Source organism: Rhea americana, unplaced genomic scaffold (genome assembly GCF_003343005.1).
Source record: "Rhea americana isolate MKP2758 unplaced genomic scaffold, rheAme1 scaffold_48, whole genome shotgun sequence".
Taxonomy (NCBI): domain Eukaryota; kingdom Metazoa; phylum Chordata; class Aves; order Rheiformes; family Rheidae; genus Rhea; species Rhea americana.
Genome location: NW_028186623.1, coordinates 1,120,109 through 1,139,679, shown reverse-complemented (window position 1 = coordinate 1,139,679; position 19,571 = coordinate 1,120,109). Strand labels below are relative to the sequence as shown.

General features: G+C 56.7%; 1 protein-coding gene across 1 annotated transcript; it reads right to left on the bottom strand.

Moving 5' to 3' along the window:
- Nucleotides 1–2,910: 2,910 nt before the first annotated feature.
- ADAMTS15 (ADAM metallopeptidase with thrombospondin type 1 motif 15) lies at nt 2,911–19,507 on the bottom strand. The gene is made up of 8 exons (XM_085316784.1): nt 18,370–19,507; nt 10,699–10,831; nt 10,189–10,356; nt 9,198–9,481; nt 8,740–8,917; nt 7,899–8,080; nt 6,978–7,153; nt 2,911–6,306 (listed from the first exon to the last, which is right to left on the bottom strand). Exons 1-8 carry the CDS (start codon nt 19,342–19,344, stop codon nt 5,526–5,528), a joined length of 2,877 nt encoding a protein of 958 aa, XP_085172910.1. The 5' UTR covers nt 19,345–19,507; the 3' UTR covers nt 2,911–5,525.
- Nucleotides 19,508–19,571: the final 64 nt, after the last annotated feature.

The window sequence follows — 19,571 nt, the reverse complement described above, 5'->3', positions numbered from 1 at the left end:
GGGAGCCTAAAATACCCGGGGGAGCTGCAAGGCACTCGCGCAGCTAAAGGCCTCGGGTGCGTCTTCAGACGTCACCGTCCTCACCGAATGGGCTTGTTGGGTTTCRGTTTGTCTGTCATCCTTTGTTTTTCCACTCAAATCCCACAATATTCTCCATGTGCCAAAGCCGGAGAACAGAAAATAAAACATTAACAGACGAACGTTTCAGAAATACTCTCCGTGTCCAAAGCTGGCCCGGCAAGCCCGTGCTCGACGCCTGCCGGCGTGGGCTGCCCAGCCTGGGCCGTACCCCGGGGAGAGGGCTGCTCTCCCTCCGCTGGCGGCCGTGCCGAATGCCACCGAGGTGCAAGTACGGCATCTGCAGTGGAAACGACTCCCGGCTTTGCCCAGGCGGCGAGAACTGGAAGGGAGTTCCTGGGCTGCCCTGCTGGAAAGCAACCCAGCAACGCAGACCCGGGACCGGGGCCGTGCGGGGCCGAGGCGCCCGCTTGCCGCTCGCCGCTGCCGGCCTTCCTAGGCTCTCGGGAAGGAAGGTCCCCTTCTAGCGCTGCAAATGCAGCAAGCGATTCCTGCTGGGCGTCTTCCCGGAGCCGAGTGGGCTCTGGGCAACCGGCTGCCTTAGAGAGCTTGCAGCCGCTGCGCTCTCAGCCGTGCCGGGCTGGAGCCGGCAGGCGCCGCCGGCCGAGAGGAAAGCCCAGCAGAGTTTATTGAATGCAGAGCCAGCAAGGAAGCRTTAGGCTGGGCCACGCAGCTGCTTCCTGGCGAAACGAAGCTGCAAGGTTGCCCCAACCTTGGCAAGGCACAATGCAATGGGCTTTTTTATTTATTTTTTCTTTTTTTTGGATATATCTATTTGAACACATTTTTCATCCAGAGAGATTAACAACCTTGCTAGAGAGGAAGGTRGGAATCCCTCCGGCCAGCGAGGAGGAAGCGGAGAACAATGTCCGGAGCCACAGAAACGGCAGCAGGCGCTGAGTATCCCTGGCGGAGCGGGCCCCCGCTGCGCTCCTGCGACCCGCTCCCGACGTCGCTGGTACGGCTGCCCGCGGCTCCCCGGGGATCCCTTCCCCGGCYGGCCGCGGCGTGGGGCGGCTTTGCTCGCCGGAGCCGGAGCCTGCACGCGCCACCAGGACGGCCACGGCCACCGCGGAGGCTGCAGCCGCACCCACCGCAATTTTTAGCCTCCTTCCCTACGGAAATGAGTCTTAGGCCTGTCAATCTGTCAGCCCGTCTGCTTCTCCTCCCTACTGGTAACCTTTGAATCTCTGGCCAGTTTTGACCAAACTTGGCAGCGTGGCCAAGGTTTCAGCGTTACGTATTTCCCTCACCGTTAGCGGAGCTGGAGGAGGAAGATGAGGATGTATTCATGGCCCCTGAAGGGAAAGGTAGCCAGCACAGCCCTTTAGCAGACATCAGAGAGTCCACACCAGGGCCGGCACGTGGGCGCCAGGGCTGCGGCGGCCGTGCCAGGGCCGTTGTCACTGCCATCCCCGAGGGCATCACRGCTACTCCCAGCCCGCGGCTTTTGGGGACCCGGGTGAGCACGGGGTTCTGCTGGGAAAAGCTGCTCCGTCCCCTGCCTGGGCGCATCGTTGCTTCCCAGCATCGGTTCCCTTTTGCCGGGGTCCCACCCTTGCRCTCCTCCAGCTCTGCAAATAAGCGTCTCCGCTTTTCCCTGGGTGTTTCTCGGCGAGCACGAGGCACGTAGCCCRTGAAAACAGCCCTGGATGGACCTCCAGCTCCTGTGAACACCAGTTCCTCACTGCCCAGAAAGCTACACTTGCTCGCACCGGGTGCAGACCTCRCTGTCTGTTCTTAATAAAGCTGTGTGCAGCTGGAGCGTTGCAGCACGCCATGTATTTGTGCTGAAACTCGACTTTCTTGGGGGGGATAGGACCAAGCGATCAATCATTCTCCTGCAGGAGCTGGCGAGGGGGAAGGCGGTGGGGTCTGTTCTGCTCGTTCCGTTACGGTAACGAGAAACGTGCTCTGCCTTATGCAAAACAGGCTCGGCTCCCTCCAAACGCTCCGGCCGGCCTTAAGTTTGCCAACTCATTACAGCATAACGATCGAGAAAATCGCGTTTGCGGGTGGAAAGAAAAGAGCGGGCGGCCCGTCCCCGTTGCGAACGGGAGGTGGTGACATCAGGCACCTCCGGACCGACACGTCCCGTTAAAAGGAAGGGCCTTATCTCACAGTTGGCCCCGAAGCGGCTGCAGGAGCGGGCTCTGACTCATGAAGGGTGTGCTGGGAATCTTCCTGCAAGCAGCGCGATGAACACATACTGTTTTCGCAGCACCTAGCAACATGGCAAACGCGCCAGATCGGCTCACGCTAAAACCACTGTAAATCTCAAGTCACTTTTCCTGGACCATCTGAAGGTGATGTGTAAAGCGCCGTTAACTTAGGGCTTGTCCGCATATGGAATGAATGGCTCCGGCAGAGCGGCTCAGCCGCGGAGCGTCCCGAGCGATGGTATGCGCGGACACGGTTGTTCCAGGACGTGAGAGCACCGTTCCAGCGTACATTAATCCGTTTAACTCTCTACGAGCAGGGGTGGCCGCTGCTCCAACAAAACAGCATCCGGCTCCCACGTGGAAGCAAGCAAGCCTCGTGCGGCAGCATCGGTGCCGTTAACCCGCAGGTGCAGGCAAGCCCTCGGGCGTGCATAAACTAACCCCATCGCACCGTCTTTGCCAGTAACAAATCTTAGAGCAGAAGTGAGGCAAATGGTTGTCTTATTCAGAATAAAGCTCTTAGGCCTGCACAGGTTTTTTTTCCTTGATCAGTTAATAAGCTAAGGCTTCAAAGGAGCTCTGAACATAGTCTCTGAGAAACAGTGGGCCGTGCTCTGAGGCCACCAACCCGACCGCATAGGCACAAGCACATATGGCACGGGCAACCAGGTGGAACTTTAAATACAATTTTATTTCAGGTTTGCTATTGATGCACAAACAGCAGAGATCGATGTTTAGTATACATGGTATACACAAAGCAGCCAGTACGATCGGCATTTCCGTCCTTCTGCGCTACACTTTGCAAAAGAACCACACACCAGAAATCCCTCCCAACCCGTCCTTTCCCCCTTGAACGAGGATGACAGTTTCTCAGTGGCTTGGAAACCATCTGTTTGGTGGAAAGACACAAAACGGGCAGCTCCTCAGAACTCTGTTCCCAAACGAAAGCCCTGTAGGCTCGGCAGAAAACGGATGATACATTCATGGGAATGTAGACCTGGAAGGGGTTTCCTAGAACACAAAATTCAGTCCCCTGCTGTGCAAAGCAACCACAACATCTGCTCCTGGCCATATCAAGCGTTGTGGAGACTGAAAGCATTACTGTGCTCAACAAGGCATTGCATAAATTCATGGAGGATAGGTCCACAGACATTATCATAAGGAATTCACTAAGCTAGTGGAAAGGTCTATCAAGAGAAGGGTTGTGCTTCAGCAGTCCGGTTTCCTGAAATCTTTCCCACCGTACTCACTGCTGACCGCTGCCAGAGACAGGATAGGGTGCTTGATAAACCTTTAGCCTGAGCCAGCCTGATAGTTCCTTTGTTATTATCTTAAAACTAGGAATGTTGTTTGTTGTTGCTATTTGCATTGGAAAGCTGCTCCAGACCCTGCCAGGACCCTTTCCCCCATACATGCGCCCCCCCCCCCAAGCAATAACAGGGATGCTGAAGGAGGGAAAGAGGATGAACTTGATGTGGTGCTACGTAGTCCAGTGTAGCCACCGCTGGGCTGTGATGCCCAGGCAACATGCCAATTGAGAGACCTTTGGGGCTGGTTAAAGGGCACAAGGAGTTTCCAGTGACCTTCACCTTTATGCACTGGAAGACCGAAGAGTGAAAGGATCCCTGATGATACGATCTGAGCCAGAGACTGGGGAAAAAAGAACCATTAAGGAGTCACTGTGAGGAGGATGTTGCATGAGGTAAGATACAGCCTCTGAGCAGAACAGGCATGATGCTACATAACTGATAGAAGTCCATAATAAACCCTCGCCTARAAGCACCTGGATGGGAACCTGAGAGGGAATGGCTGGTCACAGATGCTCTGCAGCAGCAACAGGTTTGCCCTGTCCCCCTTTTCCYGTGCACCTAAACACTTCTGGTCCTGTTTCCTCCCTCAGAAGAGGCCAAGGACCTCAATTCCTCTTCCGCTCTYGCCATTCAAAAACAATGCCATGAAAGTTGCCACAGCTCAGGGCAGGGAACTAGTGGGAGAATTTGCACCCACCTCTGTTAGATTTCAGCTCAGAATATCTCTAGGGATTTAATGCAGGGGCAGGGGACAAAAACCCAAAACCCTGACCCAAAGTTTGGAGGGAAAAGGGCAGTAGGATGTCTGGGCACAGCCTCTTGGTCCTTTTGGGCAGCAAGCACCACTTCCAGAGCAAAGTCAAATAGCAGCAACTTGTCAGGCTATTTCTGGTCCWATATGCTGGAGCACCATGCTGTGATACTACAGTACAGTTGCTTGTTGCCATCTGGAATTAAAGCCCAAGTCGCACTTCCATAACGATTTCCTTAAGCCCCAAAGGGCCTTAGGTATGCAGTTTACACCCTGCCCTGGACCAAGGTGTAAATGAGCATCCATCTGCGAACTGCTTGCCCAGTTAGCCAAGATACATTGCCAGCCCCCAGCCTCCCTACACCCTCTTCCCAAAGCACCGTAGGAGAACCCTGGCCTTATGAKAGGGCCCACTGGGAATAACACTGTCCCCACTGCACAAGGTTTACATCCAGGAAGAGGGAGGAGGTCAAAAATACAGAGTTAAGCACCATAAAATCTACATGGTTCAGATGATAAACATGAGGAGAAAACAAAAATAAAGCCACCACCCTGCAGCCCGGTACCGAGGTGCAGCTGAGGCTCTCTGGATAGCAGCGACGGTGTGTCCAGGCTGCGAAGTCGCTGCCAGCGAGCCCTGAAGGCGTCAGTTCCCGCGAGCCCCAGCGCCTCGCTGCACGGCTGGTTTGACAGTATAGTTTGCCGTCATTGCATTGGTAATTCCTTTTGGTCCCGTTTAGTGCGAGTGTTCGGGGAGGTCAGGGAAGGGGGAGGAGGGCGGTAGCCTTAGCCCTGGGAAGACCAGCGATCTGTGCAATACAGGGACATCCTCTGCATGTCCTTGGATCGATCCCAGGCAGCGATCTCCAGAGACCGCTCTGGCCCACGTTTCCCTCTGTCCCCCCGACTCTCAGCGTCGCCTGGTCGGCGGCAGGTTTCCGCGTAGTTCAGCAGCTTCGAGGTAGATGTTTATTCCTGCTCTGTCTCCGAGCAGCCTGGTCTATAAAAACCGCACCGAGGCCCTCTYGCCTGGGCGCACTGGGAAGAGCGGRCGCGTGCTCTTCCCATGCACAGGTCCTTTGTCCAGTTGATATGTGCTATGTAACAGACCCCTCGTCCTCGGACATCTCCCCCTCTCCCAACCCCTGGCTTCTGTTCCACCTTCAGCCACGCATCTCCAGCCAGAGAGACACCATGCCTTCTTCGGCAACGCTCCCAGCCCGCTCAACACGGCCGCAAGGTGCAGAAGTCCAGCTCCTGAGGCTTCCTCCTAAAATTGCAACTATCCCGGGGCAGGAGCTGCCCGGCTGGGGTCATGCATTTCAGCATGCGCCTCTTGAAGCCCCGGCCGCATGTCTTGGAGCAGGGAGCCCAGGGACCCGCTTCCCACGTGGGGCAGGGGTCTCCGCATATCCTGACGTCGGCGGGCCGCTGGGCCACATCACACTCGGAGGCCAGCTGGCCATAGGAGTCACGGCAGGCCACCGCGCGCTTCTGCAGCCCGTTGCCACAGGTGACGGAGCAAGCCTCCCAGCCTCCCGCTGCCCACTTGTAGGAGGGACGCTTGTAATTCGGCCTGCCCACATCCAAGCGGTTGGACAGGCTCAGGACGCTGTTGTTGAGGTCCGGAGGGCTCTTCCCCTCTTTCTTGTACGAGGACTTGTCCTCCTTGCTTTCCTTGGGCAGGTAGAAAGAGTAACGCACCCGAGGAGGAGTCATCTTCCCCACAGACAGCACCTCCAAAGTCAGGGGCTCTTGGATGGGCTTGAAGGCCTGGAGACTCTCGACAGCAGTGCCGGTGCCACTGTACCGCAGCACGCTGCCTTTCACCATCAGGTCCCTCTCCACGGCTGAGACAATGAAGTGCCCATTGAGCAGGTACTTGCCTTGCCCGTTCTTCAGCGCCAGGTAGTTGTCATCGCTGATKAGCCCCTTGTAGCCTCGCTGCCTGATGTCGATGTTGGAGGCTCCCGCTGGGATGACCACCACAAAGTTATAGCCATGCCTGGAAGAGAAGAGCGGGCAAGCTGTCAGGCAGGGAGCTGGTGGGATGCCCCATCCCACTGGGAATGGGTCTTGCAAGCCTGGACCACTAGTGCTTGTGGAGCAGAGCTTGTTGCCTGCAGYGGAGGCACATGCTGCACTTCTCCCCCCACACTTCTGCCCATTGCAACCCCGTGCCAGCCTATGCTGTTTTGCAAAGCACTTCCTTGCACAACTGATACCCCAGCTCTTACCCCACTACAACTTCGTCTCAGCCTGAAGCTATGTAGCTACAGTCCTGAGATTTTTCCCATCCTAAAGCTGTCTTTTTTTCCAGTTAGAGGTGCCAGAAGATCAATTTAAATCTCTTCTCTRTGATGAGTTTCATCTAGACTAAAGTGACAACTGAGATCACCTAGATAGGAGAAGAGGCTTCAACTCTTCTGGCTCAGTAATATAAAYGTATCTGAGATAATTCACGCAGCAGAAGCAGTACAACCCCATTAGCACATTAAATGTATCCTGCTGCTCCTCTGGAGCTAGCTCAGGTCTCTACACAGTGACTGAAACTGGAGCCTGGATAATTTGCTCAGGTTGGCTTAGCCTTATTGCCAGCTCCACAACCTTCCTTGTGTCCATCCCAAAAGGCAGAGCTAGGAAACAGCAAAGCCCAGGAGGTTGCCTCACACTTACATGGGTTTGGTGAATAAGCCTGAGACCTTCTTGCAGCTCTTGTTGTCTCCTCCACACACGCTGCATTTGTCAAATTTCTTCTTGGAGCCCAGCTTCCCRTCGCACCCCGCTTTGATGCATTTGCCCTGGACGCACACTGAGGTGGAGTCTGGGGAACAAGGGGTGCCATCCACAACCTGCATGATGTACCCCAGGACAAGAGGGTGAGAGGGAGCAAACCAAGGCATCACATTCCCCTGTGCTCACCTCACTGGTGCCCCAGCACTTGACCATCCATAGCTCAAGCTGAGTCTTCCCAATTCCAGCACATTGGTCTTGAGGGGGCATTAGCAGGCTCTGTAGCACATTTCCTCGTGCTCTGCCTTGCAGTCAGGCCTTTTGAGGTCTCTGAAAAGGTCTGTACGGTACTAAATCCCTTATCTGCTACACCTATATTATCTTATGTGTAGAGGGAACCTAGGGAACTGGCCTTGAGAAACTAGCTGCCTTGGAAAGACAGCTAATGCTAGTCCACTCAGTCCTGCGTCTGGCTGCCTGCCCAGGCTGGCACGCGAGCGTCACTTCCTCTAGTGCACTGCCTAATTGTCATCCTTTCTTCCAGCTTCTCATCAGGGGGCATATCCTAGACACTGCTTAACAACCCAGAGTAAGAGCAAATCCATCCCTCTAGTAAATAAGCCAATACAAACACGTTGATTTATACCAGCCCAGGATATGCTTGATGGATCCTCCCCAAACCTCCTGTGTGCTTCCCACTCCAAAAACCCAAGCAACGGCCAGCGTTTTCCAGGTGCAACACTCACAGCTTCCCAGACAGAAAAACCAAAATACCAACAGCCCACCACACATCRGTACACTGGAGTCCTCTTATGGCTCTGATGCTGACCCTGGCTATGGTCRTGGTCTTCCACTCTCACAAACCTTAGGTGCCAGCACGTAGAAGTAGCCCGTTCCGTTGGCCCGGCAGATGAGCTTGCATTTGTCCCGAGGTGAGACTCCGGAGTACTTGGGGACCCAGGAGATGGATGCGGTGAGGCGGTTGGTGCTGTGGCTGTAGCCGTTGAAAGCCTCACATTGCTCCTCTCGGAAGCTCTTCCCTGGCACTGGAAGAAATGAGGCACACAAAGGATCAGGACCAGGGCAGATGCTTTGAGCTAGTGCATGCTGCCACGCACAACGGCACCAGGGGACAGCCTGGTTCTCCAGCATGGATATATTGGGTTATTACAAGGTAGCACACACTGCAGCAGCAATGCAATCCCCTCTGCAAGAGTCAGTGTGTGCAGTCTCAGCACAGTGAGGTCAGTAAGTCTGGGGCTTTTTATGCCTCGCTGTGCAGTGTGACTACCCATGGATGCAGAGCGCAACGGTAGTGTAGTGCAAGTGGCAGGGTCACCTTTGACATTTTGGGGGATATTTTGGGGCATGTTTCTACCAGAGCACTCTGAAACAGTCGAAGAATTTGACATTTTGAGAATGGCTTTCCTTCTAGCCCACCCAAAGAGGCCGTTGCATTTTTTGACTTGCTGCAAGCTCAGGTCTGCTGTGGGGTGGGGGGTGAAATTCAGCTGCTCACTCTGGAGATGTGAGCAGTGCTTCTGCTCCCAAGTGAGTAGAGCAGAGAATTCCCTGCTGCTATGATGAGCTCGCCACTGCTCAGCTCAGGGGGKGCCATCTGCCTACCACCAACCCACACAACAAGCCGGGTTTTGACAATCCTCTCTCAACTCAGTGGCTTTAGAWAGCTGATCCCACCCCTTACCTGCAGCAGAACAGGGGTCCAGGTTGCAGGAGCGGTACTTGACACGGACACCCTCACAGTACTTCCCTCCATTGGCAGGCACTGGGTCGTTGCACTCCCGCTTGGCCAGCTGGACCCCACCACCACAAGTCCGCGAGCATTGGCCGTAGGGCGCCCACTTCCCCCAGCTGCCGTCCACCTGGCGGGAGACGGCACAGTGAGAAGCAGCATCTCCYTCGGCTCTGTCCCACTAGAGACATTTTTCCATTTGTTTCTTCCCCCTCTATTTGCTTTTGCACAGAGCTTGCYGTGTCCCCCCCGTGGGGACGTGACTTGGAGGTCACTAATAGGAGGAGACCAGGCACTGCTCAGCTGGCGTCCGGGCAAAAGCCACCACGAGCTCAAGGCGATGCAGGGGGGGTGGTTCCAGGCTTCCCAGCAGCGCTGTCTTCCCCAGCGCGCGGCACGCAGGTACTCACCCTGTACTTGCTGATGTTATGCCTCTCAACGCAGGYGCCCTTCAGGCAGAACCTCCCCTCGCCGCAGCTGGTGCCGTCCGCCCAGGGGAAGTGGCGGGTCTGGCAGACGATCTGGCCCCGGGCCTTGCCCGTGCACCAGAGCTTGGCGCAGTACTGCATGTAGGGGCAGGGCTTGGAGCCGGCGCCGAAGGCCAGCTCGCACTGCTGGTTCAGGCTGTAGCTGGCTCCCGGCAGGTCTTCAGGCAGCGAGATGGGCTTGGTGGGCTGGTCCAGCAAGCAGTCTCCTGCGGGAAGAGGGAGAGCTAAGGAAGGGGGCCGTGCACGAGGGAGASGGTCGCCGTGGGGAAACGGGAGCTCGCCTCCCCTTGGGTGCCCGTACCCAYGGGTTGACGGAGATTCGGGACAAGCCAGCCCAGCGCTCTGCCCTCTTACCCTGCCACCAGGATCTACTCCTACATCCCAGCCAGCCTGCATGTTATGGATACAGAATTTGTGCAAAAACAAGAAAAAAGAGATCCCCGAATGACTCCTTCTCTCGGTCGTGCTAGGTAAAACCGGGCTGGCAGTCATGGAGTAGACGTCGCTGCTAGTGACACCCCAGCACCAAGCAAGCCTGGCTGAAGATGAAACTCTTCCAAACTCACTATTTCCTTCAAGTTTCGTTTGGAGAGAGGGAAGAAAAGTTGCCCTACAGCCCATGATCATAACAGCTGTCCTCCACCAACAGCCCAGGCATTTCGCCACATTTGGGAGCAGATCTTGCTCTCCCTGCCCTGCACCCTGAGCCATGGGGCCAAGAAAGGAGGGGGACGAAGGCAAAAGTGGGACAGGCTGTCCCCCAGCAGAGGCTCTCCAGCCTCTCTCACCACCTTCTTCCTTGCTGGGAAACACTCCCCCGCATCTCCTTCATCTCCCCCTCTGCTCCAGTGGCACCTGTGTGGGGCTTGCAGGACTTCTGCATATTCCTTGCTAAGTGTCACCATGGCCTCACCGTGGCCACTGTCGAGGAAGTCGGTGATGATGGCAGCACTGCAGGATGACCAGGGGTTGGCACGGTCAATCTGGATGAGGGTGGGCGACATCATGTGGTTGGTCTTCAGCTGGCCAAAGACCTCCTCGCAGGCCTTCACATTGTCRTGGGGCATGTTGAAGACGTGGCCTAGGGGAGGGCAACAGCATGAGCAATGTGGACCTGGCAGCAGGGTGAGCAGGGTAGGTCCCCTTGGTTTGAAAAGGGGAAACCGAGGCATGGAATGGGGGAGTCTYTTTCAGGGATTCATCTTGCAGACCAAGATGCAGTTTTCCTCCAAAGAGGGAGCTAGGATGAGGCTGGCTTGCTCTGATGTGATACATCGTGGCTATGTCATGTTAATGTACCCGTGCCTCAGTTTCCCCTTTTTGTGCTTTGAGCCCAGAGGTGCCCAGCCAATGCAGGGCTGCCTGTAGGAACTAGGGACAGCGACGGGGTCCAAGGGAGCCCCAGCCTCCCCCAGTGCCTTACCCAGCTCATGAGCCGTGGTGAAGGCAGATGGCAGCCCGTCGTCCTCGATGACGGAGCAGCTGCGCTTGGGGTCACACATGGTGCCCACGTCGGCCATGCCCAGCGTGTCACACGTGGTGGCACCGCACAGGTCCTGCAAGGCAGAGAGGCAAGAACTTAGCGTCAAGGCCAGATGTCCCAGCCTCCGTCACCTCTTGGCCCCGTTCCCCTGGGACATCAGCCTGCCAGAGCCAGGATGGAGACTGACCTCGGGCGGGGGGGGGAGGGGGAGGGAAGAAAGAAAAAAAAGCTGGAGGAGGCAGAGGGATGGGGAGCGCACGGCCCCGCTGCCAGGCTGCATCGGCAGGAAACCTCACCCTAGCCCGGCCCCGGCTGAAATGGCATGGTTGCCTTTAACCCTGGCACTGGGGCTGTTTTTTATATATAGCATCCTTCAGCAGCCTCCGTGACAGTAACTTCCCTCTGAAGGCTCCTCCGGCCAGGGTGGAGCCCGGTTTGAGCACGGAGGAGTCAGCCTGGCCCCGGTCTTCAGCAAACTCAAGGGCCGGACCTAGAGCTCTCCAAATGCAATGGAAAGACATCTGGCCGTGGCTCACAGCTGATCCATATCGCAACTCCTTCCTCGGAATAAGAAGCCCCTGGACCAGGTCCACAGGTTACCAAGGTCAAGGGAAAGGCTTCTGTGTCTCCAACATGCTTTGCAAGCCCAGCTGAGTTAACTAGACACTAGCCTAGCCTTTTATTCCAAACTTAGCAGAGTCCAACTTTTCTAGGGCTTGGAGAAGACATCAGAAGACTTCTGCCTCCCCTCCTGCACCATCTGAGCTTCAGAGGCAGCAGGAAGTATCAGATGACAGCAGGCTGCCAAAACCCCTGGGAGAAGCCCCAGAGTGCTGGAATTCTGCCCAAGGAAAATTAGACTATCTGAAGCAGAGCTCGAGGTTTGCAATGGTTCACTTCCAAAACCAAAGCAAGAACAGTCACGGTCACAAGCCTCTGAGACGGTTACCTCCAAGGCAAACCCAGCATGAGAGGTAGACGTGCTGTGTATGAAGAGCAAGGACCAGAAGAGTCTTGACTGGGCATGAAGGGTTTTGGTATACATCCAGGGAGGCTGAAGACCTTGGGACTGCAAGACCCAGAGCAGAGAGGGCAAGAGAGGTTGGGAACATGGCACTGGGGTGACTACAGAGCTGCAAGTAGGCTCTTTGCTCGGGACACACGTTTGAGCCTGGCACCCATGTACAGTGAAGCTGCTGAGATGAAGAGACCACAGGAATGACTGAGCAAGTGAGCAGGAGCAGGTTTATTCCCAGCTCTGGGGATAGCGATACGGTGGTCTATCTAAAGCCAAACCAGCCTGCCCCAAGGACATCTTCTGGCTTGATGAAGTGCAGCTGAAAGACCCTCAGGTTTCTGTGGAAAGCCAATGTGGAAATTGTGTGCGCATGACCCTCCTTAGGTGCCCTGCTGACACCTCACAGGAGACTTTGTTCTCCCTGCTAGAAATGTTGGGGGTAACTAATTGCTCTTCATCGGAGCTTCTTCCCCTCTTGCTGCCTGCCTGGAGGCACGAACCTGGGCAGGTTTCTGGTCCTGTCTTTCCCTCCTGTTCCTCTGGGACTAAACAACTACCATGAAAACAGGAATAGGACCAATGCCCGAGTCACAGAGAAGGTCTCCGTCACAGGTCAGGAGAGATGCTTCTGTACAGAGCTACATCAGCCAAGACCAGAGGACACTCGTATACCCTGTCCAGTAGAGCAACCCCACCAGAACCCATGGGGGGTTTCCCAGCACTTTAAGAAGGAAAAAGAAAGGGTCAAAGTGTCTCTAAAACTCCCAAGGATTAACAGTCTTTGGGCATCTGTGATCAGTTCCTGGGTTAGCACCAGCTCTCTGCATGGTTTTCAGCAGCTCTCTGTAGCCTGACACCGTTTCTTATCCTTAGGATAGAGCTGGTCTTTTCTTTCTCTCCTCTCTTGCCTGTCCTGTCCCTCTTGACCGGGAGCCTATCAAAGCAGGGGCTTTCTGGCATATATGTATGTGTGCATAAGCTCTTCTCTCCAGACCCAAAGGTGCTAGTGCAAAGGATAAGGGCAGAGGAAAATCACTGCTTGAAGATACGCTGCTGTGGTGGCCTAGGAGCAGTAGCCTTGTCCTCAGATGCCCCCTTTCCTCTGCTCCACTCTCCTGAGGACAGCACGCCAGCTCTGCTGGCAGCCCTCCCTGCGCAGGGCTCGTTCAAAGCCTGCCCTCGGCCTCCTGCGTGCTTTTCTTCTAAGCAAGCAGTGCTGCACTTGCTTCTCCCTTTGCAATCAGCTCCCTTGCAGACCTCCCCCAGGCCCCATGCGAGTGTGGCGAGATGAAGAGCTTCCTGCAATTTTCCCACTGGTCTTCTGTGTTGGCGAGAGCGTTGGTCCCTGTCCCTCACCACCACTTCCAACCAGACCGTGAGTTGCACGGGGGGCCATCCATGGGGCAGGGAGCTGCTGTGGCTTTCCACATGAAAAGAAACGTAAGGGACTCGCCGGGGTGCTCCCCTACTATAAATAAGAGTGATTCATGCTCAAGTCTGGTCCAGCCAAAGCGCCTGGGTTGCTAGAAACCTCACATGAGTGGCTCTGCCAACATTTCCAGAGAGGTTTCCAGGCTGAAGACATTCCCAAGCAGTCAGGTTCAGCTATCGGTAAATAACAGTCCCGACAATCTCGGAGAGCCCTGGCCAGGGCTGAGATGGCTTTAGCAGGAGACCTGTGGCTACAGAGTCAGGAKACAAAGCTGAGACTTTATTCTATGRAGAGGCAGAGCAAAGAAATGCCCGGCTCTGGGCTGGGACCAGCCCTGGCTGCTCTCTAGACCCCACGGCCTCGCAGGCTGCCCCAGCGCGATTCCCTTGCTCTCCCAGCCTTGTGCTTTGGTTTGGGGGCTGGCGTTTCTCTCCCCAGCTCCAGGCAGCCCTGGGCTAAGCCATCAAGCCCCAGAGAGCTTGCCCATCTCTGTGCACACCTGCAAGGAGCTGGTTGCTTGGGAAAGCAACGTTTGCACCCTCTGCCCTCTGAGGAGGGCCAGCCATGCGGCAAGCTCTGGAGAGGTTTCAAAAAGCCTGGATTAGATGGTGCCATGAGCCAAGACACCACATCCACTCGCGGTGGTGACTGCCCTGCTGGGAAACCCTGCACGTAACTGGGTTCAATTCTCCTTTGTGCAACGGGTTTCCCTTAAAAGCAGGGCCTGCCCTTCCACGCCACTGCGTCCTCRCTCTCGGACCCCATCGCGGTGTGCGACAGCCCGACCCGCTGCACAAGGCGGGTGGCAGGACCTCCAATGTTAAAGCGCAAGGGGCCAAGAGCGAGCCCCGAGGAAACGTGGGCTGGGCCACGTTTGGGAGCCCAGCTGTGCCGCCTGGGAGCAAGCGCACTGCAGCCCCACATCCCTGCCCGCGCTGCCATCGCCAGGTGGGGCAGGCYCCTCCAAGCGATGAGGGCCCTGCTCCAAAACACCAGCAAGAGCCTTTGCTAGCAGCACACAGCAACCCTGAGCTAAGCGGAGGCTAAGCCCATACCCCTCCTGCCCTGGTCCTGCTCTCAGGGGGCATCCACCTGAGCCCCCCTCGCTGCTGCAGAGGCTGGGGTGATGGGCTGGGGGGGAAGAGCACCGCTGGGATGGAGGCAAGAGGCCGGCCGCTCGCTTCTCCCTGCTCATTGCTCTTTTAAGAGTTCCTGTTTCCTAGCTGGCGCCGCGAGCTCTTGGCTCGCAGCCTAACACCTGCACTGACACACTGACCCACTTCTTGCTCTGAACCTTGTCTGCTGACTGCGGGGATGGATTAACAAGCAGCTCCTAACGGGCCCTCGCTGACCCCCGGGACTGGCTTCAAATCCCAACCGCAGCCTCCGAGGGGCAGCCCGCTTTGAGCGGCCGGGCAGCAGTCTCTGCTCTAACGAGGGGGTCCTGACCCCCCCAGAATGGCTCTTTCAGCCTTGCCGGCGGTCCAAGCCGCTCAGGGAGGTCAGCAGAGCAAGGCAACTACGCGAGGCGCTGCAGAGAGGAGCCAGAGAAACCAGAGGAGAGGCTAGGCGGGAGCTCACCGAGGAACGATGCCCAGGAGCGAGGAGAGGGACCGGAGCTGTAGAGGGAAGGAGAGAGAAATGCAAGAGGGCTGAGGTGGGCAAAGGCAGGCACTGATCTGCAAGGGGCCAGCGCTCTCTGTGCTCTGTTCACCATCACGGATGTCCACGGCTGCCGGCACAATAAAGGGAATAAAGGCTTTGAGCCCTTCTCCAAACTCCCCAGCACTCAGGACCAGGGATGCTCAAGCCTAGGGCCTGGATGCAAAGCACAGTGTGAAGCCCAGGAGAGTGCTGCTTCAAGAGAGACCACAAAGAGTCTATCATCATTCATGAACGTCCAGTGTTTGGACTCCAGCCATTTCTCAGACAGGACCTCTGAAGCACAGAGAAGCGAAGGGAGCAGAGAAGCCGACTCCACGAATGAGCAGGGCTGGGAACTCAGGTATCCAGGCACTAACAGCTAACCCATCCTCTGCAAGGAGATGGCCAAAAATTAAGCCAGAATAAAACACAGAGACACAACTCGCAAGGCAACAGCAGAGGTGTTCCCTTTGCCAGCAGGCTCCGTCATCCCTATGACACTCTGCTCTTTCCCTAGTAGTATTGGAGATTTCCTGCATTGGAGATTTCTCCTGCAAGCAGGAGATTTTTCCTGCCAGGCTTAGCTTCATTTTTGGGCATTTTCCAAATGTTTTTCTTCATTGCCTTGCAGACGTTTCTGTCAGCTGTGGGGAACCTTACATTAGTTTGCATAGTCAGAGGACAGGTCATCTCTTCTCCACAAACACTCTCACACCTGTTGAGACTTTCCACTAGCAGCCACGTGTCCAAAGCAGCCCCCAAAATCTAAGTTCCCCAGCCTTGAATTACAGAGTGTGGGTTTCCAAACTCCCTCCTGATGTCTGCAGCATCGGAGGCCAGAGCAATATGCTCCTTGGTGCAATGTTCCTTCAGTCTTACAGCAGCCCAAAGGCATTCAGCAAACCTTTGTGTTCACAGCTAGCAGACATCGAGCCAGACAAAGCAACGGAGCATCAGGTTCAGGACGGGTGGGAAGCACAGCCAAGACGTTAGCCTCAGTCTGGGAAGCTATTTCCACGCTGCGCAGGTGCTGCACAAGAGGCAAAGGGCTCTGTGCTCCTCCAACAAGAGCCAGCTAAGGTAGGAAGGTGAAGGTCCCTTGTCCATGGTTGCTGACAGATCCATACTGACCAGCTTAGCAAGACTGAGCTCCCTGAAGAGAAATCCACAGTCCAGCAAAACTGACATCACCAGGAGCAGGAGCACCCAGTGCCAGAGCGAGAGGACAGCCCCATTCATCAGCAAGCTGTTGACACAACTGGAAACTGCCTATCAATTGGACTTGAAGTGAAATTAAAGTTGAGGCTTATGTAACAGCTCTTTGGCAGGGAGATAAACTCTGGGGTATCAGGAGACCACAGATGGATGCATTCAAGGAAGGCAGATGTCTCCTTGAGTGTATGCCTCTGCACTGAGCTTGCCTTGGGATTTCAGGAATGGACGGTTTAGCAATGTGCAAAAAATGTAGCCTAGCCGTGATTTGCACTTCAGGATAGAGCAGCTTTCACATCCCTGGGAACAGATTTGTCCCACGTGTAACTCCAGTGACCTCACCAGGTTTCCACCAGAGATGTAGCTGGCTCATCCCAGCGGCAGTGTCAGACTTCCTCTTTTTTGCAAACACCCAACCCAGATCGGACCTGCTCCAGCAGGCCAGAATTGAATCCCTGCCTGTGCTCCTGCAAGATTTATACCCAGCCAGAGGACACAGCCCCTGCTTGCAGTGGGACAGAGAGAACGGCAGGACTGAGCTCTCACACGTCTTACACAGCATCATTACTGCTCCGGGACCACATGCTAGCGATGGTTGAACAGAGCTGGAATCGATCTTTCCCTCCTGTGAGCACTTGGCTTGGAAAGAAGTTTTGGGAATGACCTCACTGCTTTCAAAAGGGGAGTTCCTGACCTGTCCCTAGTCCACAAGGAAGGATATCTGGGCAGCGACAGTGGAAAGAGAGGATGCAAGTTGTCATTGCTGGCAAAACCTGCTGTACTTTCTTCTCTGCTCCCATCACCGATTTCCATGATGAAGCGTGACCTGTCCCCTTCAAACTGGGCTCTTCCTTCCCTCCCATTAGCAATTTGGGGATCCAAGGCTGAAATATCCCAGCTCAGCACCACGTAGATGTCAGCATTGAGACAGAACCAGTTCTCCTTTCCCAGAGAAAACCCTCCTGATCTGAAGAGGAAAAATACTTCATCTGACCCAAGTAGATATTAAGGGGAATAGCGAAAACACAATCCAAGCTGCTGTGCTTTGGCATTGCCCAATTATCCTCATCCTGTGGTAGTAATCACACTGTGCCAGATGTAACCTGGAGAAGGCTCCAGAGCCCTTGCAAAAACGCTAGCCAGGAGCAAAAAAAGGCAAAAGCAACTGCAAAGACCCCAAGTGATGCCTGCTGGCTGACACAGGCTTCYGGTACTGAACCTGCCAGGTACAGTATTTCTAGCAAGAAATAGRGAATGGGGAAACACAAGTCCTCTATGGATTTCTCATCCATCCATGAGGAGCCTGGGTGAGTGCTGAGCAGAARTTGCTCCCCAGGGCCATGTATATCCCTAAGAGGAAACCCGTGGAAATGAGTAATAGCTCCACCAGCCCAGCCACCTCTGATCAGCACCATCTCGAAGAGACTGAGCGGCTCAGGAAAGCCTCATCTTCCCACTTGGYGCTGATGTCTGCACCCCCGCATGGATGCAGCCTGCTCCTAGCAGTGGGGGACGCTGTTCCCCAGGGCTGTGAGGGCTGGATATGCCTCCCCAACCTCTAGCGCTTTTCCTCCAGCACTGACTTTGGTCCGTGCTAAGCCACCAGTGCGGACTGGAGAGCTCCAGCTCCCCAGGAGGACCCCGTACCTCAGTCAGAGGAAGTGGGGAGAGGCTCTCTTGGCAGGTGACATTGCAAGCTGTGCTGGGYGAGCTTGTCCTAGGCAAGGGGGAAGTGGGGCCATGCTCAGCTGGCCCCACTCCTCCTCTTCTGGGCTCATACCCCACATTTCTGGGTGGCTGCTGCTTTGTGCCAGAGCTGCTGGGTGCTGGCTGCCAAGGCTGCAGCCAGCAGGGTGGGGGGTGTCTCCCTGCTCCTTGGGGAAGGATGGGCTAATTTCTGAGTATGGTRACAACCTGGCTTTGCCCACCTCCTGGCCTCACTAAGCCCCCCCCACCAGGGCTTTCACTGGACTGCTGGTCAAAGCATGCCCAGAGAACAGCACCAGGCTAGCTCAGCAGCTTGGTCCACACCTTCACTCCCTCCTGCAACCTGCATCCAAGCCCTTGAGGAAGTCTGACCCGGACAGCATGGGTGGAGGGCTTGCTATTCCTTGGCAAATTGGGATCAGGCCAGCAGAGATGCACATAGTGGAATCTCCTCCAGCCACAACATGCATTGGAGGTGGGATGTGAGGGGCTGCAGCCAGCAGGAGCAGGGATGGCCAGGAGGTACAGTGTAATGTTGGGCTCTTGGAGTTGGAGCAGCTCTGCTGGCTCATCCCCCCACCCCAGGGTCTGCACCCACCTGCTTGGTGAAGAGGATGGCAGTGTCCCAGTACTCAGGGTGCTTGTCGCTGACTTTGTTCCACTTCTTCTGCCAGGCGCAGAAGTTGCGCAGGGTGAGGGCAGCGTTGCTGGTGACTTTGGGCCCTTTGTCATCTTGCCCGATGATGAGGAACTTGACAACAACAATGTTGATGGGGTTGCGGATGCTGGGGTGCTTGTAGAGCCGGGCAGCCGTGGCCATGAGGGTGAGCAGGTAGTGCTGGAGGTCGTCGCCGTGGAACTTCACCATGGACTCGTCGGCCACCACCAAGGTCTCCACGTAGCGGGGGACAGAGACAAAGCGCTTGGCCCGCCCGCCCTTCCCGGGGGGCCTGGCCTCCTCCGACGGCTCGCGGGCCCGGTACTTGTCCAGYGCCTGGAGGATGCCGGGGTTGAGGCCGGAGCCCACGGCGCAGCGCGACGCGGCGGCCCCGGCGCGGCGGCGTTGCAGGCGGTGGGCGCCGTCGGGGCCGCCGCTCGCCAGCGGGCTGATAACGTACTCGGCGCCGCGGTAGCCGAAAGCGCCGCGGAGCCCCCCGCAGAGGCTGAGGGCGGCGAAGGAGTCGCGGTCGCCGTTGACGGCGCCGGAGTAGAAGCAGCGGCGGAGGCCGGGGCGGCGCAGGCGGGCGGCGGCGGGCGCGGCGCCCAGGTAGTGCGCGGCGAAGGCGGGCGCGATGAAGTGCGCGTCCGGGGCGAGGTGCAGGTAGAAATCCTCGCCGAAAGCCGAGAGCTGGAAAACCACCGCCGGGCCGCGGAGCGGCTCGTCGGGGCCGCCCCTGAAGTACGGCCGCCCGTTGATGTCGGGGTCCAGGCGCCGCGGGGTCACCACCGCCGTCTCCGCGGGGGACCCCGGCGAGGGCAGGCTCCGCGCCGTGCCCGGCAGCAGCAGCAGCAGCAGCAGCGGCGGCGGCGGCGGCAGCAGCAGCAGCGGCAGCAGCAGCAGCGGCGGCGGCATGGCCCCGGCAGGCTCAGACCGACGGGCAGGCGGGCGCGGGCATGGGGAGAAAGCAGAAGGAAAAGGCTCGCCCCCTCCACCGCCCGGCCCGGCCCGCGCTCCCTCCCTGCCAGAAACTAAGCGAGAGGCCGAAAAGGAGCGGTGCGAGCGCGGTGCGAGCCGCCTGCCCCGCCGCTACCTGCCTTGTGGGGCGCATCGGGTTTATATACGGCGGGGCCGGGGGGAGC